Source organism: Heteronotia binoei, chromosome 10 (assembly GCF_032191835.1).
Source record: "Heteronotia binoei isolate CCM8104 ecotype False Entrance Well chromosome 10, APGP_CSIRO_Hbin_v1, whole genome shotgun sequence".
Taxonomy (NCBI): Eukaryota; Metazoa; Chordata; class Lepidosauria; order Squamata; family Gekkonidae; genus Heteronotia; species Heteronotia binoei.
Genome location: NC_083232.1, coordinates 42,605,403 through 42,630,274, shown reverse-complemented (window position 1 = coordinate 42,630,274; position 24,872 = coordinate 42,605,403). Strand labels below are relative to the sequence as shown.

At 41.6% G+C, this 24,872-nt stretch overlaps 1 protein-coding gene across 1 annotated transcript; it reads left to right on the top strand.

Annotated features, from left to right (window-relative positions):
• Positions 1-759: 759 nt before the first annotated feature.
• Positions 760-24,731, top strand: LOC132578457 (lanosterol 14-alpha demethylase). The gene is made up of 10 exons (XM_060248485.1): positions 760-998; positions 4,504-4,602; positions 8,285-8,461; positions 9,402-9,528; positions 12,929-13,103; positions 15,468-15,587; positions 16,445-16,640; positions 20,078-20,173; positions 21,350-21,521; positions 23,729-24,731. Exons 1-10 carry the CDS (start codon positions 849-851, stop codon positions 23,923-23,925), a joined length of 1,509 nt encoding a protein of 502 aa, XP_060104468.1. The 5' UTR covers positions 760-848; the 3' UTR covers positions 23,926-24,731.
• Positions 24,732-24,872: the final 141 nt, after the last annotated feature.

The following is a 24,872-nucleotide window of genomic DNA, read 5'->3' as shown; positions in this document are numbered from 1 at the left end:
TGATTAGAATCTATTACTACAGAAATGCTTGCCCTTTGTCGACATTGTAAGAACTTTCTGCAGAGCGTTGATTACAACTGTCTTGTCTTGTGTTATCAGCTCCATATAGAGTAGGGTTGCCAGGCCCAACTCAGGAAATATCTAGGGACTTTATAGGTGGAACCAGGACCAAGGTTGTGAGAAGCACGACTGAACTCCAAAGGGAATTCTGGCCATCACATTTAAAGTGACCGGATGCCTTTTAAATGCCTTCATTCCTTTGGAAATAATGGAAGATAAGGGCACCTTCTTTTGGGGCTCATAGAATTGGACCCCCTAGTTCAATCTTTTTGAAACTTTAAGAATTCTTTGAGGAGAGGCACCAGACGCTATGCTGAAGATGTGGTGCCTCTAACAAAAAACAGCACCTCCAGAGCACGAGATACCCACAGATCGATTCTCCATTATGCCTTAAGAAGATGTCTCCATAGGGATCAATGGAATTTTTCCCCCTCCCCTCCCCTCCCCCCCCCCGCAAGTGAGTCCGGCCACCTCTGCCTACGAGGATGTAGAGCTTCTTTCTGGATCCTGGCTGAGCCAATCAGAACAGCTCTTTACTACTTTAACTGCATCGTGGCTCGCCGGCTTCGCCGTGTCCCCAGACACACACAGCCAACTAGGCTGCTTGCTTCTGCCACCCGAAAGTCGGCGCCGCTGTCACCTTGTTGCTGCTCGCTCGCTGATTGGCTGCGGCGCGGCGTTCGTCAGATGAGCAGAGATCAGCCCAGCGCAAGTTAGGCGGTATTGGCCCCGCCCCCCTTCGGTAAGTCGCGGCTGGGACTCTCTCTCTGTAGGGCGCGAAGACGGCGATGGGGAGCTTGTCGGATGTGGGGAGCTTGCTGCTGGAGAAGGCTGCGGGGAGCTCTCTGTCTCTCTTGCTGGCCGCCCTCGCCCTGAGCCTGGGGTATTTTTTTCAGGTGGGCTCTCGCAACCGGAAACAGCCCAGCACCAGCCAAGAGGTAAGAATGGGTTGCCTCCTCCTTTTCCTCAGCAGCGCGCTGGGACTTCATGTTGAGAGGTAAAATTGCAGGGAAGCTTGCTGAAGGGAAGCATCCGGCAAGAATGTTGCATGGCAGGTTGAAAATGCCCTGGGATGGACTAGTTACGAAAGGCTTGACCAGGAGGGCTCAGGCTAGCTAGCCCGATCTCGGAAACTATGGCGAGTCAGTCCTGGTTAATATTTGGATGGGAGACCGCCAAGAAAGTCTTGGGTTGCTATACAGAGGGCAGGCAATGCCAGTTGGAACTTCTTTTGCCTTGCAATCCCTAAAGGATTGCAGTTAGTTGGCTGTGACTTGACGCTGCCAAAAAAAAAGGGGGGAGGGCAGTTCCCTGGAGCTTATGTCGTGTGTCTGGAACCTGGCTCACTTTTTGTTTCTAGGGTAGGTGCGTGAAATGGAAACCACTGCCAGTATCCTTGTTTCTCTTGGCTAATGAAGTCAGCCCAGAAGAGCTCGTCTTTATTGTCAACAGAGTAGTCGGTGTAGGCAGTGCATTTCTCAAGATTGCCCAAATACCTCATGGCCTTCCTTTCTTGGCAGGAAGCTCTGTTCTAGTCATGATCTGTAGATGAAAGACTCAGGACTATATTATTATCTCCATGCTTGCCCTAAGTTACCTGACTGGGGCACTAGACTTTGCTATGCTAACATCACAAGAGTTTTAAGCATGGTTGTATTTTAATTAAAAATAATATCTTTAATTGTGTTTCTCTGTATCCTTTATAAAGTTTATATCTCCACTACCTGGCATTACATTTTATGATACACATGGCCTGGACCCGCAAAGTCCCATTTATGTACAATCTGGCCCTCGTAACAAATAAGTTCAATACCCTTGGCCTGGAGTGTGTTTCATCAGTTTAAGCTGATAGGTCAACAGCTATTTTATTGATGCTTTTATTTAGTGTATACTGCTACCTACTATATTTTAACTAGAACAAAGTTTGAGTCCAGTGGCACCTTTAAGACCAAGAATCACTTTAGAAGTGTGTGTTCACATGAAAACTCACACCTTGAATGAAACTTAGTTGGTCTTAAAGGTGCCACTGGACTCTTAACTTTGTTCTGCTGCCTCAAACCAACACAGCTACCTGCATAATTTTATATTTATACTTTTTGTTAGCTGCTTCTAACGCAGTTTTAGCCAAAGAAAGGTGAGACATAAGTTTTCTAAATAAAATAAAACTAAGCTGTCAGAGCCTGAATATTATACTGCAGTCTTTGTCTGGAGTAAGCCATATAGGATTCAGTTGAACTTGTGAGTAAACATATCATGAGTGGACTGCATGGAGTGGGTATATGAATGAATAATAGTGGTAAAAGTGCCCTACTTCCCTAAGAATTAGCTAGAATGGTTGGTTTCCTTTGAATGAGGGGACTTGAAAGCTTACGGTGCTATGTACTATTTGCTTTATGTACACATTTAATAGTACAGTATAAATTGATAAAAAGAGGCAGCAGATCTATCAGCTCTAGACTCTGCATCTTAAGATGTTTCTTTAACTCGCAATTTGTGTTCTAACTGTGTCCCAAGCTCCAAGTCCAAATAATTCCTCTTCTCTCTCTTACTCATCTGCTCATTTTTCCTTAGGTGGATTGGGTCACCTTTTTGAAGCTGTCCAACGTATCTGAGAACAGGGCTATCAGGAGGTTATATTATTTTAGTATTATATATATAATTTGCTAATGGTGTTGGACAAATAGAGCTGTCCCATTTGTTAGGGAAGATTGGCCCAGTGGCCAGTTTTCTTAAAATGGATATGGCTCCATGCTGATACCACCACAGGAGCTAGGCCTTGTATTGCCAACAGTCCTACAGCTGTAGCCAAGTCTGTAGACCATACCTAACCCCATATAGCCAGATGTCCATCCCCCCATTGCAACAGATGAGCACTATCAGGTCAAAACAGAGCTTCCTATGAGAAAGATATGTCTGGATGCCAATTTCGGTGGCTCATAAATCACAGGAAGGGTCATGGTTCTGTAAAATACATCAAACTGTATCAATGTGATGCTGTACACCAATAAAGACTATTTGTTTAAAAAGTCACTAAGGTATATTGCTTTCATTAGAATTTTAACAGATAAGAGTGATTCTCTGACAGTTTATTGTATTATTATCACAATGTGTCAGAAACCCCTATAATACAGAAAATCAGTTTGTATGTATATCTTTTACAAAGTCTCAAAATTCTACATCATATTCAGTAATACAATCCAAATAGTAGGGCTCATGTAGAAAATTTAAGCATTATAATTAAAGAAACACAATTTAACTGTGTAGTCTTTCAAAGTCCATAATATCCCAATGAGAAAAATCACAGTCCTGAATTCCGATGCATAGACAAAGATTCTGGATTTGTTCAGCTTCATTTCATACTGTCTTCCTCAGATCCTGGACTGTTACAAAATAATACTACAGTCATTTATAAAAATCAGTTACAATATAATCTCAATATTGCCGTGTACAACTGGACTGAAAAGGGGAAAAAAATTAACACACCTGCTACTATGGCTATAGTTGTTTGAGCATCCTAAGGCTTTCTCACAGTTAGGTGATTAAAAAGGTTGCGCTTATTATGTTCAGCTGTAGTATGGAAACAATTAAAAGGACAAGCTATTATAAGAATGTATTTAAATGGACAGAGCTATTACAAAAAGTTGCATTATGTTTGGATGTTTTAATAGAGTTATAATATCATACTATGAATTGCATATATAGGCATTTTTAAAAGTCCTTGATCTTAAATGTATATATAGATTCAGTGGTACAAAAGGTAACTTACAAACTTCTAGCTACAGCAGCAAGATTTTAGATAGAGCAAGCCAACTGTGCTTTGCCACAGTCACATTTCAAGCAAGTACCTTCTCAAGCACAGCTGTTGGTGTTGGTGCTGCTGTTACTGTTAGAGCCAGTTTGGTGTAGTGGTTAAGTGCATGGACTCTTATCTGGGAGAACCGGGTTTGATTCCCCACTCCTCCACTTGCACCTGCTGGAATGGCCTTGGGTCAGCCATAGCTCTGGCAGAGGTTGTCCTTGAAAGGGCAGCTGCTGTGAGAGCCCTCTCCAGCCCCACCCACCTCACAGGGTGTCTGTTGTGGGGGAGGAAGGTAAAGGAGATTGTGAGCCGCTCTGAGACTCTTTGGAGTGGAGGGCGGGATATAAATCCAATATCATCATCATCATCATGGATGAAAGACACTGTGCCTGTTCTTACCCATGTGCTACATCCTATCTCTGCTCACTTCTGTCCTACTACAAGTAATAATGATTGTTGATTGTTTTGATGATTGTCTCACTACCATACCCCACTAAGCAGATTGCAACTGGCTATTATTTTTCTTAAGCCTCCATTCATGATTTATACATGATTTATGTATATTTTATATAAGCTCTTGATCATGCAACCTTGTGTAATTCTGTTCTCTGCAATACTATTAAAAGTATTTTTGCCTTCTGCAGAAATATCCTCCTTTTATATCATCAAACATCCCCTTTTTGGGACATGCAGTTGCATTTGGGAAAAGTCCAATTGAATTTTTAGAAAATGCCTACGAAAAGGTGAGTATTTTTCTTGATAATATTTTGTAGTAACTGAATTACTTAGAATATTTGAGCCTCATGTTGTCTTGAGTCTGAAGCAGTCAAAATAATACCAAACATTTAGATGTTGTGACTAACAAGATGTCATTATGACTAAGACCTTATAACAAGCCAGCAGAACAAAATTTGAGTCCAGCAGCACCTTTAAGACCAACAAAGTTTTATTTAAGGTATAAACTTTCATGTTCATGAACTCTTGTTCAGATACTATGAAATAGAATTTACCAGAAACCCAGTTTGGTGTAATGGTTAAGTGCATGGACTCTTCATCTGGGAGAACCAGGTTTGATTTCCCACTCCTCCACTTGCAGCTGCTGGAATGGCCTTGGGTCAGCCATAACTCTTGCAGAGCTGTCCTTGAAAGGGCAGTTTCTGTGAGAGTTCTTTCAGTCCTGCCTTCCTCACAGGTTTTCTGTTGTGGGGGAGGAAGGTAAAGGAGATTGTAAGCTGCTCTGAGACTCTGACCTTCTTTTTCTATATAGGTAGAGGGCGAGAGCAGTAAATGAGCATACAATATAATGAAAATGCAAGGACCAAACAGGAAAGCAAGCTTAGGTTATATGGTTACCATCTGTTTGGGTTTAATTCGGGGGGGGGGGGACATAGTGAAGGAAATAAATATGTCAGAACGAGACTGATGAGCAGATGTATTGTAGTGACTGAGGTCACTTATTCTGAAATTTTAGTTTGCAACTTTTAGACCCTGGGGTTAGTGCTTGCAGCAGCCTAGCCCTCAGATGGAATCACTGGTAGGCCACCTGTAGGCTGTTATTAGATCATTTGGATTCTCGTTAATGATCCCTGTCAAACCAGATCATTTCTATCTAGCTAATTGCATGTGTCAAGCTTGTGATTAGATAGGGGAGGCAGGTGAATCTAATCACTGCCTATGGTTCTCATAAGGGTAAAAGAGGAGACATTTCCCTCATTATGGTGGGCTTATCCTAAGGGTTAGGCTGTGAGTAAAGTTTAGGCTTATATCCAGAAATTATTGCTATTTTGTTGGGAACCTTGGATTTGCGCTGGCTGATTTGGATTACTGTTATGCCTTAGGGCTAATGTAAGATGACCTACCTTCTGGATTGTATTTTAAACTGTACTGACGACTGGTGGAATCACTAACTTAAAAGTTCTTGCACCGTAATTAATCCTAAGAAAGACCTCTGGGAATTGGTCTATTTGTTGGAGCTGCAGGAGCTTTCAGTTGTCTTGGACCCTACTTGAAGAGAGTTTAATTTGGGAACTTTAAACCTGGGCATAGGAGACTGCATACAGATATAATATCTTAGGAGAAGCAGAGTGGGCTGGTGGTCTGCTTCATACAGAGAATCAGCCTCGTGGCAGCATATCAATCAAGTGTGCCTCTCCTGTCAGGGCTCCAGGCCAGCCTCCCTCTTGGAAGCCAGGGGAGAGCTGGAGGTTAACAGCAGGCTGAGCACTTACATGTATCCTTAACTGTGGAATGCTGAGAGTAATTAACTGAGACCTTGCCATTTTGCTCCATCCATCTCCTCTCAAGCATGGAGGTGACCTTGCAGCAGCATCTTTGTTGAAGAGGGGCAATTGGCTGTATAGAGTTATCTCCCCTGTAACCAATTCCAATCTACCATTTACAAATTACATTACATTCTACTATTAATTATGTTACATTATAATCTACTATTCTAATCTATTATTCCGAATTAGAAATAAAATAAAGAGGATGTATGGCCCTTCAAGGGAATTGATGAGAATACAGATGTAAGGGCTGAATGAAGCTGTTATTCCTGTTTGGTCCTTGCATCTGTTAAACATCTTCATTATGTTGTATGCTAATTTACTGCTCCCGCCCTCTTAACTATATGTATGGACTAGTAATTTCCATTTCATTGTATCTGAAGAAGTGTGTGTGCACACGAAAGCTTATACCTTGAATAAAACTTTGTTGGTCTTAAAAGTGCCACTTTTGTTCTGCTGCTTCAGACCAACATGGCTACCTAGCTGAATCTAACTTATAACAAACCAGTCACTCCAAGCTTCCATTCTATACAAGTTGGGCTATTGAGGGAAGTCAAGAGTCAAAAGAGATAAAATGAAAGACAAGGAGGGATGGTCTGTAGCTATATATGCATGCAAGTCTGTGGCAGTCCAAGATCTGAGGCACAAGTATAAATTTCTTGGGCAGAACTCTGCTGGGCAATTTCAAATAGTGAAATTTGATTACGATTGCAAGAATCACATCAAGAAAGTGTTAATTAAATGTGAAGTACACCATTTTCTGAATCTGCATACCATTTTATTGGATGTGTTACATAAACCAGGTAATAGTTTTCTTATAAGATGACAAAATAGATAATCAGTATTGATAAAAACTGGAGATACATATTTACATACGGAACCACCTTTACGATTTGCCTCTCTTCAAAGGAAAATCTGATGAAAGTGACCTGTTGATGGCATAACCTCTTTCAGGCTAGCAAAAATCTATGGACCTGGGAGTAAAAAGCATTGGTTATGTGAGGTAGAGAAGGCAGTCCCCCCCCCCACTCCAATGTGTGTGATGGATATGTAAATGGACAGCAGCTTATTGGAAACAAGTGGTAGAAATTATATCATTTGGATTGGAGAGACAGAGCCACTATAAACCAGAGATCTTACTGTGGTTGATATTTCTAAAAAGCTTCAAGTGTTGGCTTTATATATGATTACCACAGCCAGATCGGTTTTGTTAGGAACTGTGAGCAAAAAAAAAATAAGGAAAGAAAAAAGGTCCAGAATTAATGACTGGTTGATGAACGAGACCTGCACATTGATGAAACTAATGGCCTACCAGTAAAACAGAGATACTTCCAGGCTAGACTCATCATGGTTGAGGGTTGTGCAGAAAATGGATCTTGAAGTGAAGTGCATGATGCAGAGCTCATATTTTGCATGGTTTTTATTATTTGGGTATTGGCCTTGTATGTATTATGTATATTCTACTGAGTCAATAGTTATTTAAAAATTTGAGATAAATATGAAGTAAACAAATTATGGCGATAGAACAACAGATTAGGCTCTAAATGCATAGGGTTTCTGAACTGTATACCATCCAAGGCATTGCTACATCCCATCTTATTAAAGTTACTGCATTATATGTTTCTAGCAGTTCCTTTGGCCTCAGATGCATGGAGCATTTCTGGCTGTTAGCAATAGACCTGTTTTCTTAAAGAAGAATTGCAGATTTATACCCCGCCCTTCTCTCTGAATCAGAGACTCAGAGTGGCTTACAATCTCCTATATCTTCTCCACCCACAACAGACACCCTGTGAGGTGGGTGGGGCTGAGAGGGCTCTCACAGCAGCTGCCCTTTCAAGGACAACCTCTGCCAGAGCTATGGCTAACCCAAGGCCATTCCTTCAGGAGGAGTGGTAAATCAAAGCTGGTTCTCCCAGATCAAACCAGTTGCCCTTGGTGCTTAAGCAAGCCTGGTAGTTTAATTAGGTTATTGAACTTCTTTATGTTGTTCTTGTTTTCTTGAATGTGTACAGGTCTGAAGCAATAACAAATCACAGTAACAGCTCTTACAGTGTAATTTTTGCTATAAAATAAAAATGGCATTCTTTATAATTACATTTTTCCTGTTTGCATTCGACTTCTCAATTCCTTGCTTTCTTTACAGTATGGACCTGTGTTTAGCTTCACAATGGTGGGGAAGACATTTACTTATCTGCTGGGTAGTGATGCTGCTGCTGTTCTGTTCAACAGCAAAAATGAAGACTTGAATGCAGAAGATGTGTATTCACGGCTAACCACACCTGTCTTTGGCAAAGGAGTTGCATATGATGTACCTCACTCAGTATGTGTATTGTTTAATAGTCTCTAATAACATACCAATAACATGAAACAGATTTCACAATAGCAGGATACCAGAAACAACATCAATAATATGCTGTTTTGATCGTCAGTATTCCAGCTGATAAAATAAGTCAAGCAAGAGTAGCATACAGAGTGAACATATAGGTGACTGCTGAGATTATCAGTTTGAGTGCATTTATTGATCTACAGTTCAAATCATAAGTTCAAAGGTGTTAAGTGTGCGGACTCTTATCTGGGAGAACTGGGTTTGATTCCCCACATAGCAATTCTCATGCTTCATATTGTGCCAGAAGGTATGCACAGCCTTTTGTGCAAGTAAAAAGACCACCTCTAGATTTATTTTAATTTTTTCTTACAGAGTTCTGTAGTGTAAGGTAACTGCTGCATTATGTCTTTTGGTAGTTTTTTTTATAATTTGTTTTATATAAATTTGATTGTAGCTATATTTTCTGTATGTTTCTTTGGGTCTCTCTTGGTGAAGGAAACAGGATTAAAATATAGTTAAATATGATAGCAGGGTGCCATCTTCATGCATTGAGTAGGGAATCTTTGGATCCAATCCACCGCAGCTAATTATGGGTACAGTTCACCTTTGCCACACAGCAAGACTTTTGGAGAAGAAAGGGAGAAAAGTTTCTGTCATCTCAGATGTGCTTTTCTGGAGAAAAGCTTTTTATTTTCCATGTATAACACTTGAACAATTTATGTGCAATTAAAGTTATTATAGACATCATATGTTTGTAACATGGGGGCATGATCCTGCTGAAATTGAGCAACTTTCATCCAGTTGATTTGCATGGTGGAGGGAGTTAAGCTTGTGTCTAATTTTGAATTGTGCTTAGAAAGTCTGTCTTCACTAGATCAATGGTACAAGCGGGATAGTTTGTCTTGTATAACATCTTCTTTCTTTATCCTTGAAGATATTTTTGGAACAGAAAAAGATGTTGAAAAGTGGTCTGAATATAGCACAATTTAAAAATCATGTGCCCATAATAGAAGAAGAAACTAAGGAATACTTTAAAACTTGGGGAGAAAAAGGAGAAAGAAGTAAGTATATAATTTGAAAAGCTGTGTTTGAGCAGAACATGAAATGAAGGAAGCATGATTATTGTTGTGACATAATATTGCATTGTATAATTACTTTCAACAGACAAAGATGAGCAGTTGTACTCTGAAATTATACAGGTCAATATTGAGTTGCTGAGAAATCCTTAAGAACAACAAGCTAGGCTAGTATACTTTCTTACAATCAGTTGTACGCATTAGGTGTCTCTTATTCTTTATTACATTTGTGATATAGTGCGCAAAACTGTAGATGAACTACTGTTTCTGAAAGGGCATCAGAGCTAAAAGTGGGTAAACAAAGAAATTACAATGTTCTCCTCTTTCCCACATGACCTTAAACTCTCTAAATTTATAAATCTTGACTCATGCAAGGAAAAATGTTACACACGTATACATTATTTGGAGCTTTGAAGATTAATATAAATAAGTCCTTGGGGAGCCCACCATTTTGGGAAGTCAATGGCGAACTCTCCACCGGCCATCGAAATAGAGGGGCACCAAAGAAGAGGTACAAGGACTCCTTGAAGAAATCCCTTAGCACCTGTCACGTCAACCATCACCAGTGGTCTGACCTAGCCTCAGATCGCAAAGCATGGAGGCACACCATCCACCAGGCTGTCTCTTCCTTTGAGAACACACGCATAGCTGGTCTTGAGGACAAAAGGAGATTGAGGAAGAATCGCACTGCTACAGGACCAACCCTAAATCAGACTTTTCCCTGCAGCCGCTGTGGCCGGACCTGCCTGTCCCACATTGGTCTTGTCAGCCACCAGCGAGCCTGCAGCAAACGTGGACTATTGCACCCTTCTTAAATCTTCGTTCGCGAAGCCAAGCCGAGAGAGAGAGAAAATCCTTCATTAATGGTACCAGGACCATATCAGTCCCTAAACTAGCTCATTTCAATCCCTAAACTCTCAGAAACAAGATTGATGGTTCCAGAAAACCAATAGCAATCGAAAGCTATGCTGCCCTCCCCTCTGAAAACCATACTCAAAAAGATCGATCTGCTAGCTAATAGGGTTAAAAAGGATCCGGAAAGAGTTTCTTCAAGAAAGGCCTCACAGCTGTCTCTTTCAGCTGTCTGGGCAATCTGTTCTCTTTATTCCAAGAAGAGACTCCTAAAGAGAACAGATTGCCCAAGAAACGAATAATTCTAATGGCATGATGACATGAAATGAAGCAGGAGAGCAACTCATAGAAGAAGATAGAAGATATTGGATTTATATCCCGCCCTCCACTCCGAAGAGCCTCAGAGCGGCTCACAATCTCCTTTACCTTCCTCCCCCACAACAGACACCCTGTGAGGTGGGTGGGGCTGGAGAGGGCTCTCACAGCAGCTGCGCTTTCAAGGACAACTCTGCCAGAGCTATGGCTGACCCAAGGCCATTCCAGCAGGTGCAAGTGGAGGAGTGGGGAATCAAACCCGGTTCTCCCAGATAAGAGTCCACACACTTAACCACTACACCAAACTGGCTCATCCCCATAGAATTCTGTGGGGATGACAAGTCATTCACTGCAAACACGTTTCAGGCAACCAAACAGACAATTGTATTTGTGGACCTCACCGGATAGCCAATACAAATTAAATAGATTACATAATTGGAAGCAGAAGATGGGAGAGTTGTATTCACTCTGCTAAAACAAGGTCAGGAGCTAATTGTGCAGGCAATCATTAATATTGAAAATCAGAACAATGCTGAAGAAAAACACCAAAACATTCATAGTGCCTAAAAAGACCATGTAAAGAACAGATTTACACTAAGTTAAAGTGAACATGAACTGGAAAAACAGTGGGTTAAAACCAGAGATATTATCAAAGGATATGCAGAGAGTATTCCTGAAGCCAAAAGAAATGAAAAGCCTTGATGGATGGCTGATGAAACTTAAAATTGCTAAAGATACTGGAGAAGCAGAAGTAAAAATATGACACAAATAGAATTAGAATGCAGAGTTTAGTGACTGGCCATTCAGTGTCTGAACTATTATAATTAGTGTAAAGAAACAGAAGAGAACAACAACAAAAGGAAGAACGATAAATCTGTTCTACAAGATCCAAGAAATCGGAAATTAAAAGCACAGTTAGGCATGCTGAAGAATCCACATCGAAGTACATTAACTGAACAGGGCAGAATGAAGAAAAAATGGGAGCAATACGCTAAAGAAATGTACAAAATAGATGAAAGGATGACAAATTCTAAGAAGACTCTTTTGAAAAAGAACCTGCAGTTTTAGAAAGTTAAGTGAAAGCTGCACTTAAAGCAGTTGAGAGAAATAAATCACTGATGGGATATCAATAGAGCTATTTCAAGCCACGGAAATACAGTCCATTCAGACTCTAAATAAGAATATGCCAACAAATATGGAGAACAAAATAATGGCCCACAGACTGGAAATGCTTTATCTACATTCCAATTCTAATAAAGGAGACATCAAAGATTGCAGCAACTGTGGGACTGTTACATTGATTTCTCACATAAGTAAACTGATGTTCAAAATCTTACAACAGTTACCTTATATGGAATGAGAAATGCCAGATGTCCAAGCTGCAGTTAGACAAGGAAGAGGCACTAGAGATAATATTACAAATTTATGTTGCTTCCAAAAGCATATGAGAAAATTTCATAAGACAACCTGTTGTCTCATAGCTTACAGCAAAACTTTTGACTGTATGGATAATGAAAAGCTATGGTTGGTTCTAAAAGAAATGAGTGTGTCATAACAGCTGATCATTTTGATGGTCACGCTATGAGAAGAAAAGATTCACTGTAATGCAGGAAAAGAGGACAGCCCAACATGAGATGAATTGTCTCAATCAAGAGAGTAACAGTCCTGAGTTTGCAAGGGTGCCTCTCCTCAAACCCTCTCCTTTAAACCTAAGTTTAAAAAAAAATGGACAGGTCTAATTCTGTGGGCCCCAGAAGAAGGTCCTCCCATCCTCCACTGTTTACAATGGAGCAGGGGGGAGATGTTTAAAGGGATTGCAGTTTCTTAAAATGCCTTCTTCAGGTTGTGGAACTCTGCAGCAAGTGAACTCTGAAGGCATATAAAGAACTTGTAGTACCTTTAAATGCCTTTTCCAACCTGAAACTGAGAGTTCATTCCAAAGGCATTTGAAGGGATCATGGTCCCTTTAAAAATGTCTTCTCCAAGCTGGAAGTATACTCCAAAGGCCTTTAAAGGTTATCCAGCAGTCCCAAAAATCTGAAATATTTTCAGGGTGTCCATTTTTGGATAGTTGAATTGGTAGCACACTCAGTAACCAGCTGATAAGGTATTTTTCAGGTATTTTTCCAGCTTGGTTTGTACCAAACACACACCCTTAATGTAAGGCTGAGCACTTTATTTTCTCCCTTTAATTTATGTCCTCCTTTTCTTTTCATAGACTTGTTCGAAGCACTTTCAGAACTGATAATTTTGACAGCAAGTCACTGTCTTCATGGGAAAGAGATAAGAAGTATCCTCAATGAGAAGGTAGCACAGTTGTATGCTGACTTGGATGGTGGATTTACACATGCTGCTTGGCTTTTGCCACGTTGGTTGCCTTTGCCAAGCTTCAGGTACTGAACAACTCAACCAGCAGATAATCAATTTGTTAATTAAATTAATGAATTATAGATTCCACTTGCAAACATGTCTTTCAATAAAAGAAGTCTTCAGAGTTTCCTACAATGCAATTCTGTGCAGTTACTACAACCTGAGCCTACTGAATAATATAACCAGTGAGAGTGGGCTGCAGGACTGTGTGCTCTTTTCTTGCTACTCTTGTACACATATCCCTCCTGGGTGGGTGATATTAACCAGGGCTGCCTTTTATGCCCACAGTTCTTAGGTGAGACACTTGGGTAAAACATAGGAACTTTACAGTTTGTCACTGGCTTATAGCCCAGGCTAGCTTGATCTCTTCAGATCTTGGAAGCTAAACAGGGCCAGCCCTGGCTGGAATTTGGATGAGATACCTCCAAGGAATACCAGGGTCATGATACAGAAGCAGACAAGGGCAAACCACCTCTGAAAGTCTCTTGTCTTGAAAACCCAACAAGGTCGTCATAAGTCAGCTGTGACTTCATAGCATTTCCCACTGCCACCAACTGGGTTATAAGTTGTCATGGCTTTAGTAGACTCAGTTTCTTGGGAGTATGTGGTTAATATGAGTAACAAAGGTAAAGGTGGACTGGGGTTAGAATTCACATGGAGGGAGGCAACATATGATCCTACAACTGACCATTATCTTTTAACCACGCTAAAGCAGTCTGGGATGTTACCTCTGTAACAGTCCCTAGTAATACATCTATCTTTTGTTTAATTTTACAACATAATACAAGTCCAGTGGCACATTAAAGTGTAACAACATCTATTCTATCCCGAGCTTTTGTGAAGGCTTGCTTCTTCAGATGCTATCAGGAAGAAATCATATTTCTAGAACAAATGTTCTCTATAAAAAGTTGGAATATGATTTCCTCTTCACTGTATCTGACGAGGTGAGCCCTCACTCATGAAAGCTCATGCTGGAATAAGTGTTGTTATGCTTTAAGGTACCAGTGGAGTTCTGTTTTATTTTTCTCCAATAGACTGCTACTGCTCTGGAATTAAATCATCATAGCCTTGGATGTTTCATTTCACCAGCGTTCCAATTCAGATCATGTTCAGTCTTGCTAAAACACTATTCAGTTTAAATGTTGACTTATTTTCCTAGCATCTGTTTGATTTTCATATGCTGGAGACACCATTATCTCACATTCCTATTGAAAATCCTTTCTGAAAGTGGTACATTAGACAATACAGTGGACACTCCTTCCCGTGTTGCCTGAGTAATGAATCCTCCAGTCCAGCATCATCAATAGTGCCTCTGCTTCTGATGCCAGTGTTGCCTCTGGCTTTTCCCAGTCACAGGAAGAAATGATGTGGGGTTCAAACTTGGGGTTCAGACATTTATAGGTCCTTCCTATACTGGTGCTCTTGGAGCTTCTCTATTGCAAAAGCAGTGTTAGGAGATCAGTTTTGAATTTGCAGATTTCCCCCTCCCCCCACTTTTGGCACATTGCAAAAGAATGTGAAATCCTAACCACATTAGCCTAATCTTTCACAGATGTGCAGCATGAGCCTATGCACGTCTACTAATTTCTGCGCAAGTATGCATTGGAATGTAGCCTTTGATTCTTGTCTAGCCTTTATCCTGCAGTTTGAGTGCCTGTATGTAATTTGGAGCAGGCTCTCTTCAGAAATTAGGAAGATTTCTTGTACTAGAGTGTGTGTTTAAGATTGAATTTTGTATCTTAAGAGCCTGTTGTCGATTAATAAAGAACAAATCAGGAATCCGGTAAAAATGATTTCATCTTCATAGGGGTTTTGAAACTGTTAGTGTGGATTAATGTGCTGAATTATCTGGCTGTTAAGCTCTCAAATCTGTTTCATTTATACTGGATAACCCCCACCCCACCCCCTTTTCATATTGCTGGATTTCAGGTTTTTTGTTTGTAAGCAACTTTGTAATCTTGGTGGGTCACAACTGCCTCTCCTGTCAACTCTCTATTTACATTTCTGTGTTTGTATCCTTGTCTTCTTGTAAGGAGCATATTTAGGAGTGACATTTTAGCATTCAACAAGGCTGTCAATTTCCATAACTTTAGTATCATGCCCGAAGGCAAGGCACTTCATAGGTAAGGCAGGTGTTTATCCACATGTCCAGCTGTCTTCCCACTGCATTTCAGTTGCTTCCTTTGAACTACCTTAAATTATATACCTTTTAAACTAGACCTCGAAACAAGACACATTCATGTTTGTTTTTGAATAGAAATACAGGTGGACTATAAATAAAATTTCTTCTTGTTAAGTTTTATACCAGTATGTATAAATTTGTCAAAACCAGATCTGTAGGCCAAGTATTTAGTTACTTTGTATTATTTAGATGTTTTTAATTGCAGGCGAAGAGATAGAGCCCACAAAAAAATAAAGAGTATCTTCTACAAAGTAATTCAGAAACGCCGACAGTCCCTGAAAAGAGAGGATGACATGCTTCAGACTCTACTGGATGTCACTTACAAGTACGTAATGTTGTTTGGGCTGCGATTTGTAAAAAACAGCTGAAGTTTATAGGCCAGACTTTAGGAAGCTGGGCTTTAAAGGAAGCTAAAATTCATGTTATCAAGAAAAGCGATGTATCTGGATGAAGTAAATTAGGACGAGAGTTGGATCTGGGATGAAGAACTGTTACTGAAATAAATACAGCTAATACTTCAGGGTTGAAGAACTGTTACTGAAATAAATACAGCTAATACTTCAGGCAGAACAGGAACATGGCACAAAATGCCAGTAGCCTCCCAACACCTGACCTTTTTTGACTTGAAAGGGGCTTTTTAATTCTTAATTGCTAAAATGGATTCTGTGGAACAGAAAGAATACAGATGTGATTGCCTATGATAATGATAGGCAGGAGTCTAGTGGATCAAACTGCTTCACTTTGTGCATCAAAGATCAAACCCATGAGCTGTGATTCCCTCAAAAGGTCTTACCGAGATGATTTGTCTAAATTAATTATTTTGTTAAAGATCCAAATATGAATCTCATGAAACTGATCCTGCATTGTGAGAAATAGGATTAATTAGTCAGTGAAAAGTCATATTTGCCCTGGATCTTGTATACTGAAATTGGTTACATTTGTAGGATAATTAGTTTGTCATATACTTCTGAATTTGCATGGCCTCTCATTCTTAGAGAATTCAGAGCTTGTTTTCATCTTGGCAAGAGTCCGAAGTCTCCTGTTTCTTCTATTAATATGAAATTGTACTGCCTTTTGTATGTTTCTTGTTGATCTGTATTTGAAGCAGCCTGGTCATGAAGAGTAGATAAATTGTGTTCAGGATGCATGTTTTAACCAGTAGATTTCCTTTTTCTTATCTAGGGATGGGCATCACCTGACAGATGATGAAATTGCTGGGCTGCTGATTGGGCTGCTGTTAGCAGGGCAGCACACATCTTCAACCACCAGTGCCTGGCTTGGCTTTTTTTTGGCTAGAGACAAATCACTCCAGGAAAGGTGTTACAGGGAGCAAAAAACAGTGTGTGGAGACAATTTCCCACCATTACATTATGATCAGGTTTGTATGGGTTTGTAATTCCTTGCTTATCTGTACAGATGGCACAGTTGTATAATACTGAAACTTGTAGGCAGAATTATTTGGAGACTAAATGACTTCAGAACTTGATGTGGAAGTGTTGCAAGCATCAGAATTGTATAACAGACTTTCCTTCAGGCATCGATATTAAGGAGCAGAAATTAAAGTAGGATGGGCTAAATTGCCCTTTCAGTCAGTTGTATGTTAAGTGCCGCTAAGTCACCTCTGACTTAACGGTGATCCGATGAATTAATTACCTCCAAGACATAATCTATATACCAATATGTACCACAAGTTAGGAAAGGCACAAACAGGTATAAGAAAAGGCCTGCATGGTTAATAAAGTAATGGAAGCTGTAAAAGGTGGTAAGAAGGACTCCTTTAAGCGGTGGAAACCTAGTCCAAATGAGATTAATAAAAGGGAACACAGGCTGTGGCAAATCAAATGAAAGACTGTGATCAGGCAGGCAAAAAGGGACTATGAGGAGCATATTGCAAAAAACAAAAACCAACAATAAAAAATTCTTCAAATATATTAGAAGCAGGAAACCAGCCAGGATGGGGACCTTGGATGACCAAGGGGTAAAAGGATTACTGAAGGAGGATAGGGAAATGGCTGAGAAGCTGAATGCATTTTTTGCCTCCGTCTTCACTGTGGAAGATGAGAAGTGTTTGCCTGCTCCAGAATCACTAATTTTGGAAGGGGTGTTGAAAGACTTGAGTCAGATTGAAGTGACAAGAGAGGAGGTCCAACAACTGATTGATGAATTAAAAACTAATAAGTCACCAGGTCCGGATGGCATACATCCAAGAGTTCTGAAAGAACTCAAAGTTGAACTTGTGGATCTCCTGACAAAAATATGTAATCTTTCATTGAAATCTGCCTCCGTTCCTGAGGACTGGAAGGTAGCAAATGTCACCCCCATCTTTAAAAAGGGTTCTAGAGGAGATCCAGCAAATTACAGGCCAGTCAGTCTGACTTCAATACCGGGAAAGTTGGTAGAAACCATTAAGGACAGAATGAGTAGGCACATTGATGAACACAAGTTACTGAGGAAGACTCAGCATGGGTTCTGTAAGGGAAGATCTTGTCTCACTAACCTGTTACAATTCCTTGAGGGGGTGAACAAATGTGGACAAAGGAGAAGTTGTTTACCTTGACTTCCAGAAAGCTTTTGATAAAGTTCCTCATCAAAGGCTCCTTAGTAAGCTCGAGAGTCATGGAGTAAAAGGACAGGTCCTCTTGTGGATCAAAAACTGGCTAAGCAGTGAGTGAGTATAAATGGGCAGTCTTGGCAGTGGAGGACAGTAAGCAGTGGGGTACCATAGGGCTCAGTACTGGGTCCCATGCTCTTTAACTTGTTCATAAATGATTTGGAGTTCGGAGTAAGCAGTGAAGTGGCCAAGTTTGCAGATGACACTAAATTGTTCAGGGTGGTGAGGACCAGAGAGGATTGTGAGGCACTCCAAAGGGATCTGTTGAGGCTGGGTGAGTGGGCGTCAACGTGGCAGATGAGGTTTAATGTGGCCAAGTGCAAAGTAATGCACATTGGGGCCAAGAATCCCAGCTACAAATACAAGTTGATGGGGTGTGAACTGGCAGAGACTGACCAAGAGAGAGATCTTGAGGTCGTGGTAGATAACTCACTGAAAATGTCAAGACAGTGTGTGATTGCAATAAAAAAGGTCAATGCCATGCTGGGAATTATTAGGAGGGAATCGAAAACAAATCAGCCAGTATCATAATGCCCCTGTATAAATTGATGGTGTGATCTCATTTGGAATACTGTGTGCAGTTCTGGTCACCGCACCTCAAAAAGGATATTATAGCATTGGAAAAAGTGCAGAAAAGGGCAACTAGAATGATTAAAGGTTTGGAACACTTTCCCTATGAAGAAAGGTTAAAACGCTTGGGGCTCCTTAGCTTGGAGAAATGTCGACTACGGGGTGACATGATAGAGGTTTACAAGATTATGCATGGGATGGAGAGGGTAGAGAGAGAAGTACTTTTCTCCCTTTCTCACAATACAAGAACTCGTGGGCATTCAATGAAATTGCTGAGCAGTCAGGTTAAAACGGATAAAAGGAAGTACTTCTTCACCCAAAGGGTGATTAACATGTAGAATTCACTGCCACAGGAGATGGCGGTGGCTACAAGCATAGCCAGCTTCAAGAGGGGATGGGATAAAAATATGGAGCAGAGGTCCATCAGTGGCTATTAACCACAGTGCGTGTGTGTGTGTGTATATATATGTATATATATACTGGCCACTGTGTGACACAGTGTTGGACTGGATGGGCCATTGACCTGATCCAACATGGCTTTTCTTATGTTCTTATCCTGTTGTTAACAGCCTTGCTCAGGTCTTGCAAGCTGAGGGTTGTAGTTTCCTTTATTTCATCCATCTAATACAGTCACTGAAAAATTAAACATCTGTTTACTCTCCTTGTAAGTGCTACATGCACTTTCCAGTTACTTTTTCTTAGCAAAGCACAAATGAAAATATGTGTGTGGGGGGGGGTACCCATTTTCCAGCTGTGAACAGGAATCTTTGTGCATCTAATCTTGTCATTATGTATCTATTTGTACTAAAAACACGCAGCTCAACCCAGTGAATATTTATTTTGCAGTGACTCCTATTAGTCACAATATAACTCACTTTCAAGTAATACATTTAATATTTATTTTAACTGGTTTATCTCCCACCTCGGGGACTCGGTGGCTTACAAATCAAAGTATGCAGAATAATGAAAATTAAATACACACCATTCAAAAGGCACATAGTGCACTGTTGAAGTAGGTGATAATATGCAAAATTGTCCAAGGTTGGTGTTGGTTCTGTTGGCACAACTTGCACAGGGCCATGGATGCAAGCTAGGGGAGAAGAGGCCTTTGGCTTGCATCTTGGACCATGCCTTGACCTCAGGTACCTGGTAAAGGGGAATGGCAGATGCTCAGCCCAGGCCTAATGCAGCTGGCTCAGATGTTCCCAGTTTCCTCTGCTCCTCATATAGTGTTTCTGCCAAAATGTTAGGCAAATTCCATTATTCAATTAATGGATATAATTTGGTATCATCTCAGTTTGAGATCTTAACAGCATGGCTATAGGAAAAACTCTGATTCACAATTATATGTGAAGGGTTGTTGAATGTGCTTTGGCAACATTCTCCTTTACAGAGATGCATGTATTTTGTTATCCATAGCATATAGTGTTTTCTTTTCTGCATCATTGACAAAATATCTTATGATATTAAGGACTGCTTCAAAGAGAATACATTTCTGGTGGTGTGCTTGAGACACAAATTTTAGGGCTAGTTTACTGCTTGAGTTCCTAGTAGAGAAAATTACAACCATGTTAACGTGACTGTATGTGAAATATTTTTACTATGGAAAGTAACAAATATTTTACTTGTTTTAGCTCAAGGATATGAGTTTGCTGGACAGCTGCTTGAAAGAAACGCTAAGACTTAGGCCTCCTATAATGACTATGATGAGGATGGTTAGAACTCCACAAGTAAGAACCTTTTGTATATATTCAGTGGTGTATCTGTTTTTGGAATAACATGTTATGGGGTAGCATTATGAATCTAGGGCAGCTTGGGACAATATTATGATGTTTCTAAGTTGCTTTTCAATTCTTGGCTCACAACTTTTTTTGTATTTTTGTGTGTGTGTGTGTATGCACCTGGTCTGGTGACCAACCCCTACTAAGGGCCTAGAGGATATTCAGAGAGGTGGCTGAATAAAACCTGTTCCTGCCTTCAGTATTTCATGGTCTCCCATCCCAAGTACTTGCCAGAGTTAACCCTGCTTAGCTTATGCGGTCTGAGAAGATGCCTGGGCCGGTCAGGGCTTGACTCACAATTCTTGTAAAGTATGAAAAAACAGGAGGAGTTTTGACTCCCTGATTTCTTATTCTGGCAGTGTGAACTTGCTAAGCCTGCAATGAATACTTACTTGGAAGGAATCTTTTCTCTTTGTCACTTTACCATATTCTAAACTTTGTTGGAAATTATTTCCCACAAAACAGTGTTACATTCAAAAACAGTCCACCTACTGCCATACCTCCACCCCCCATAGACAGCTCTCCCTTTTATTTCTTAGGAGAATGAGTGATGTGGTGGTACTGCAGCAAGTGTGAGCCAGGTACAGAGCATGATTTTGAATATTCATTTTCGTACCAGTTTAAGCAGCAGCCTGCATTCAGCCATTACACTAAAGCACTGGACTAATAAAAACATAAGTTTATAACCTTTGGCTTACTGTGAGGTCTGAATTCAGCCAGAATTGGCCTGTAGTTTTTTTTATTAAAGCACTTCTATCCTGCCTTTCCCAATGGCTCGACACAGCTTCCTAGCTCACAAGTGGATCCTTGGTTCTTTATGATACTTCTGTATACCTTGGTATCTCACTTCTTGGGGTGCACTGGTGTATGGCAAGAAGACATCATCTGTTGGTTTGCTGATATTCCTTGGAGAAAAGGTGATATAAATGTGGGAGTTTTTTCACTTCCAGTAGCTTATTTCAGATATTGCATTCTTCAACTTGATGGGAAAAACTTCATATTTACTAGTTAATAAAGGGAGTGAGCAGTGTGCTGCTCTATCTAAAAGTGAGATTAAGGTCGCCATCATTGTATTGGAGCATAACAGCTTTTACAAATAAGGTTTTGCTTTTTAACTGCTCCTAGACTGTTGCTGGATATACAATTCCACCTGGGCATCAAGTTTGTGTGTCTCCCACTGTCAATCAAAGACTTAAGGACTATTGGGTAGAAAATGTAAGCTTCAAACCAGACCGTTACCTCCAGGATAGCCCTGCTGCTGCTGGAGAGAAGTTTGCATACATACCGTTTGGTGCTGGTAAGTTTCTTGCAGTAATTATGCCTAAATTATGGATAAAAATTTACATTTGTCTGCAATATTGCTGTTTGTACTGGTTCTCTTTTAAAAAACTATTAATCAAGATCTGTTCTGCAGTATGTTTCTTTCTTGCACTTGGAAAAATGAAAGATTTGTCTCTAAAGTTAGCCCCTAAAATGCAAGCCAATTAACAGCCCAATCCAGACATATGTGGTGGCTGGCTGCTCGGGCGTGGGCAGATCTATGGCGCTGCTCATTGGCATCCAAAGGGGAGATGTTACGCCACGCTTGGAGGGGGAAGAGCAGCCTGAGTGAGAGAGAACCCATCGCCATGGTGATTCCGCCGAGGCGGGGGAGGCACAGGCTTGCGTGGGACCACATGATTGGCCAGCCTGTTGCACGTGACTGGGCAAGGGGGTGGAAAGCTCGCGCCTGAGAGGCTGTCAATTCCCCCACTCCATCCCGCTGTCAGACTCTGCCAATGGCAGGCTGGTCGGCAGAGGCATGCGCGGACAAGCAGAAAGTGCCAAGTGCAGGAGTTCTTTGTTCTAGACAGTGGCTGGAATGTGTGTCTGGGAGCAGCCAGACGAAGTCCGAAAGACACCCCCTGGAGCCACCCCCCAGTGTTGCCCTGCTGCCGCCCCCTGCTATGTGCTGCTTGGCATGCATCCACTTCAGCGCCCCCCCCCCCCAAGTGCCCAGCACACAACAACCCTGTGTGGTCGGGTAGGCCATCAGCCCAAGCAGGCTGGGGGGCAGTGTGGTGGCTCATAGCCCATCTGCCCCCACCCCCTAAGAACCAAGTCTGCCCACCCTCCCAGGCATTCCCTTGGAGATGCCGTTGACCGGGGGGGGGGTTTGCCCCAGGAATGTATAGCAGATGCCAAGCAGGAGAGGCAACAGAGTGCACAGCTCAGACTTTATTTTTCCAGAACAGAGTGCAACACTATCCTTGGAGCGCGCTGGGCAGTCTCGTCATGGGCAGGGCTCCATTCTGAGCAGCAGGCAGAAGCAGCTGAGGGAGTGGGGTGGTGGTGGTTGGAGTCCCACCTGCAAAACGGAGACAGATCAGAAGCACCTGCAAGGGCAGCAGCTGGAAGAGCAGGCTGCATTTCAGTCGGGCGCTCAAAGGGACAGTCTCTGACCCACCTCCCTGTATTGGGGCAGCTGCCACCCCCCTCCCCCGCCTTTCCAGGGGTTGGGAATGCGGCAGAGGGCAGACAAAGGGAAGGGAGCAGGCAGCAGCACAGGGAAAGTGGGTTCAGCAGATGCCCCCTGCCGGGTTCAAGTGCCAGAGATGCTTGCACACTGAGTGGTCGAGAGCGAGGGGAGAGGGAGGATGGTGGGGGGGGGGGACAGTGGAACTTGCCCAGCCATGGGTGACAGTCCTCGCATGCAGAGCCTCCGGGAGCCCAGAACCTGTGGAGACCTGGAAACGAGCAGTTAGCCTCAGGGGAGAGACCTCTCTCTCCGCCTTGCAAGTCAAAGATACTGTCAAAGCAACCGCGTGGTGCAAAACCCATCACCGATGTGGCTGCCTGTCCCTCACTCTAAGTCTGTATGGCTGGGAGCTCGCCGGCAGAACTTCCCGCTTCGCGAACCTGTCTCTAACAACTGAGTTGTGTAAGGCAGAGCGGAAGTATTTCTAGGAGAGGGGGGGCCGCGATTGGTTGCCAGGCCGAGGCGCAAGGGGATTGGTGAGGCAATCACGCCGCTCCCTAAGGGGTTTGTGAGCTTCCGCAGCGACAACCTTTGTTTTTGGTTTCAACGAGTGCCTATGGGACACGCTGCTATTTTTGCAGGCGTGATATTATGCCTCTTAAGAGGGGGGGTTGTCATGGGCCAAACTGCTCAGAAAGCCGCCTAAGCCTGGCCACGCCCCGAACTCCACCCCCTCCTCCACCTCACTTCTGCCCGCGCTCGGGCGGCCCCCTGCCCACGTACCTCCACTGTGGCGGCACCAGTCGTACGTCGGCGTACACCCTTCCTGCGCCCATGTAGCAGCTCGTCTGCTCCCAAAAGACTCCCCCCCCCCCCCCGGATTGTGCTGTAAATCAGTTAAATGTTAACTATAATATGATTACCAAGAGTTTCCATTTCTCTCAGAAGATAAATGTAAGAAAATGGACATATAAAAGTTCCAATATACAGTTCTAAATACAAACTTATTTAAGGAACCTTAAATTTTTTGGCTTCTTTCTTTTTAGGTCGTCACCGTTGTATTGGAGAAAACTTTGCTTATGTTCAAATTAAGACAATTTGGTCAACTCTTCTGCATTTGTATGAATTTGATTTGGTGGATGGATATTTTCCTACTATAAATTATACCACTATGATCCACACACCCAATAACCCTGTTATTAGATACAAAAGGAGATTACACAATACAGATTTCTCCAGCTGATCTACAGAGTCATTTCTGGACAAATAATGATGTGAAGACTGAACCAGAGGGCATTGGTCTGTGTTTGTACTGCTGTGAAAAAATGTGATGTCTTCTTAGAATACCTGGAAGTCTGTTCCTTGCTTTACATTCTAATTATGTAATTTGAATAAGCATTCCTAATTATTTCAGGCTTTAAAATTCGAATTCAGTTAACTCTGGAATGAAATGGATGCTGTGTTACAAAACTAATATTGAGTAGGTTTTTAGACTCCCATCTTTTAACACAAATTAGGAGTTTTATCTGCTGTTCTTGAACCCTTAAGAAAAGTCTAAATTGCTGCAGTAAAGTGATGCTAAGTTCAACTGAGTTTTAGAGCTTTACTGTGGGAGCTTCTTTAAGTTTAGATGAAGCCACAAATCAGTAAGAATGGGAGCTGCAGGCCTTGGAAATGTCACTGTTGTTTTGGAGGAAACATTGATCGTCCCTCCTAAAATTAGTCCTTACATTTTTTCTTAAAGAATATCATTTGTTAAAACCTTTTATCCTCTCCTTTGTGGAAAATTCAGCATGTGTCTTCTGAGAGAATCGTCCTGCCCTGGAGAAAATAAACCTGGAGGAGTCAAGCATATGGCAATGGAATCTGCTAGTTTCTCATGCAGATAAAATGTATACAGGAACTGAGCCATTGCTAGTTTTTTGGCAGACACGTGATGTTTGTTTAGTCCTACTAATGTGGAGATCAGTGATTAGGATTGTCAGTTGTTAAAATGTAGTCATTGGAGTGACTTGATGTTCTAAGACCTCATTAAAATTTTTAATTAAATACAGGAGTCTGTGTGTAGTTAGCGCTTTCACATTTGAGTTTGTCATCAGCTTTAGATGACAAGAAATTAATCCTCTGGAAAAACACTGCCCCACTGAATTCATTTGAGTTCTCTGCATCCATGATAGTATGTTTAATTTA

Coding starts and splice junctions, on each gene's coding strand:
- LOC132578457 (XM_060248485.1), top strand. CDS start 849: ATGGGGAGCTTGTCGGATGTGGGGAGCTTGCTGCTGGAGAAGGCTGCG. Junction 4,603..8,284: donor TAGAAAATGCCTACGAAAAG/GTGAGTATTTTT, acceptor CTTTCTTTACAG/TATGGACCTGTGTTTAGCTT. Junction 20,174..21,349: donor GGATGGTTAGAACTCCACAA/GTAAGAACCTTT, acceptor AACTGCTCCTAG/ACTGTTGCTGGATATACAAT.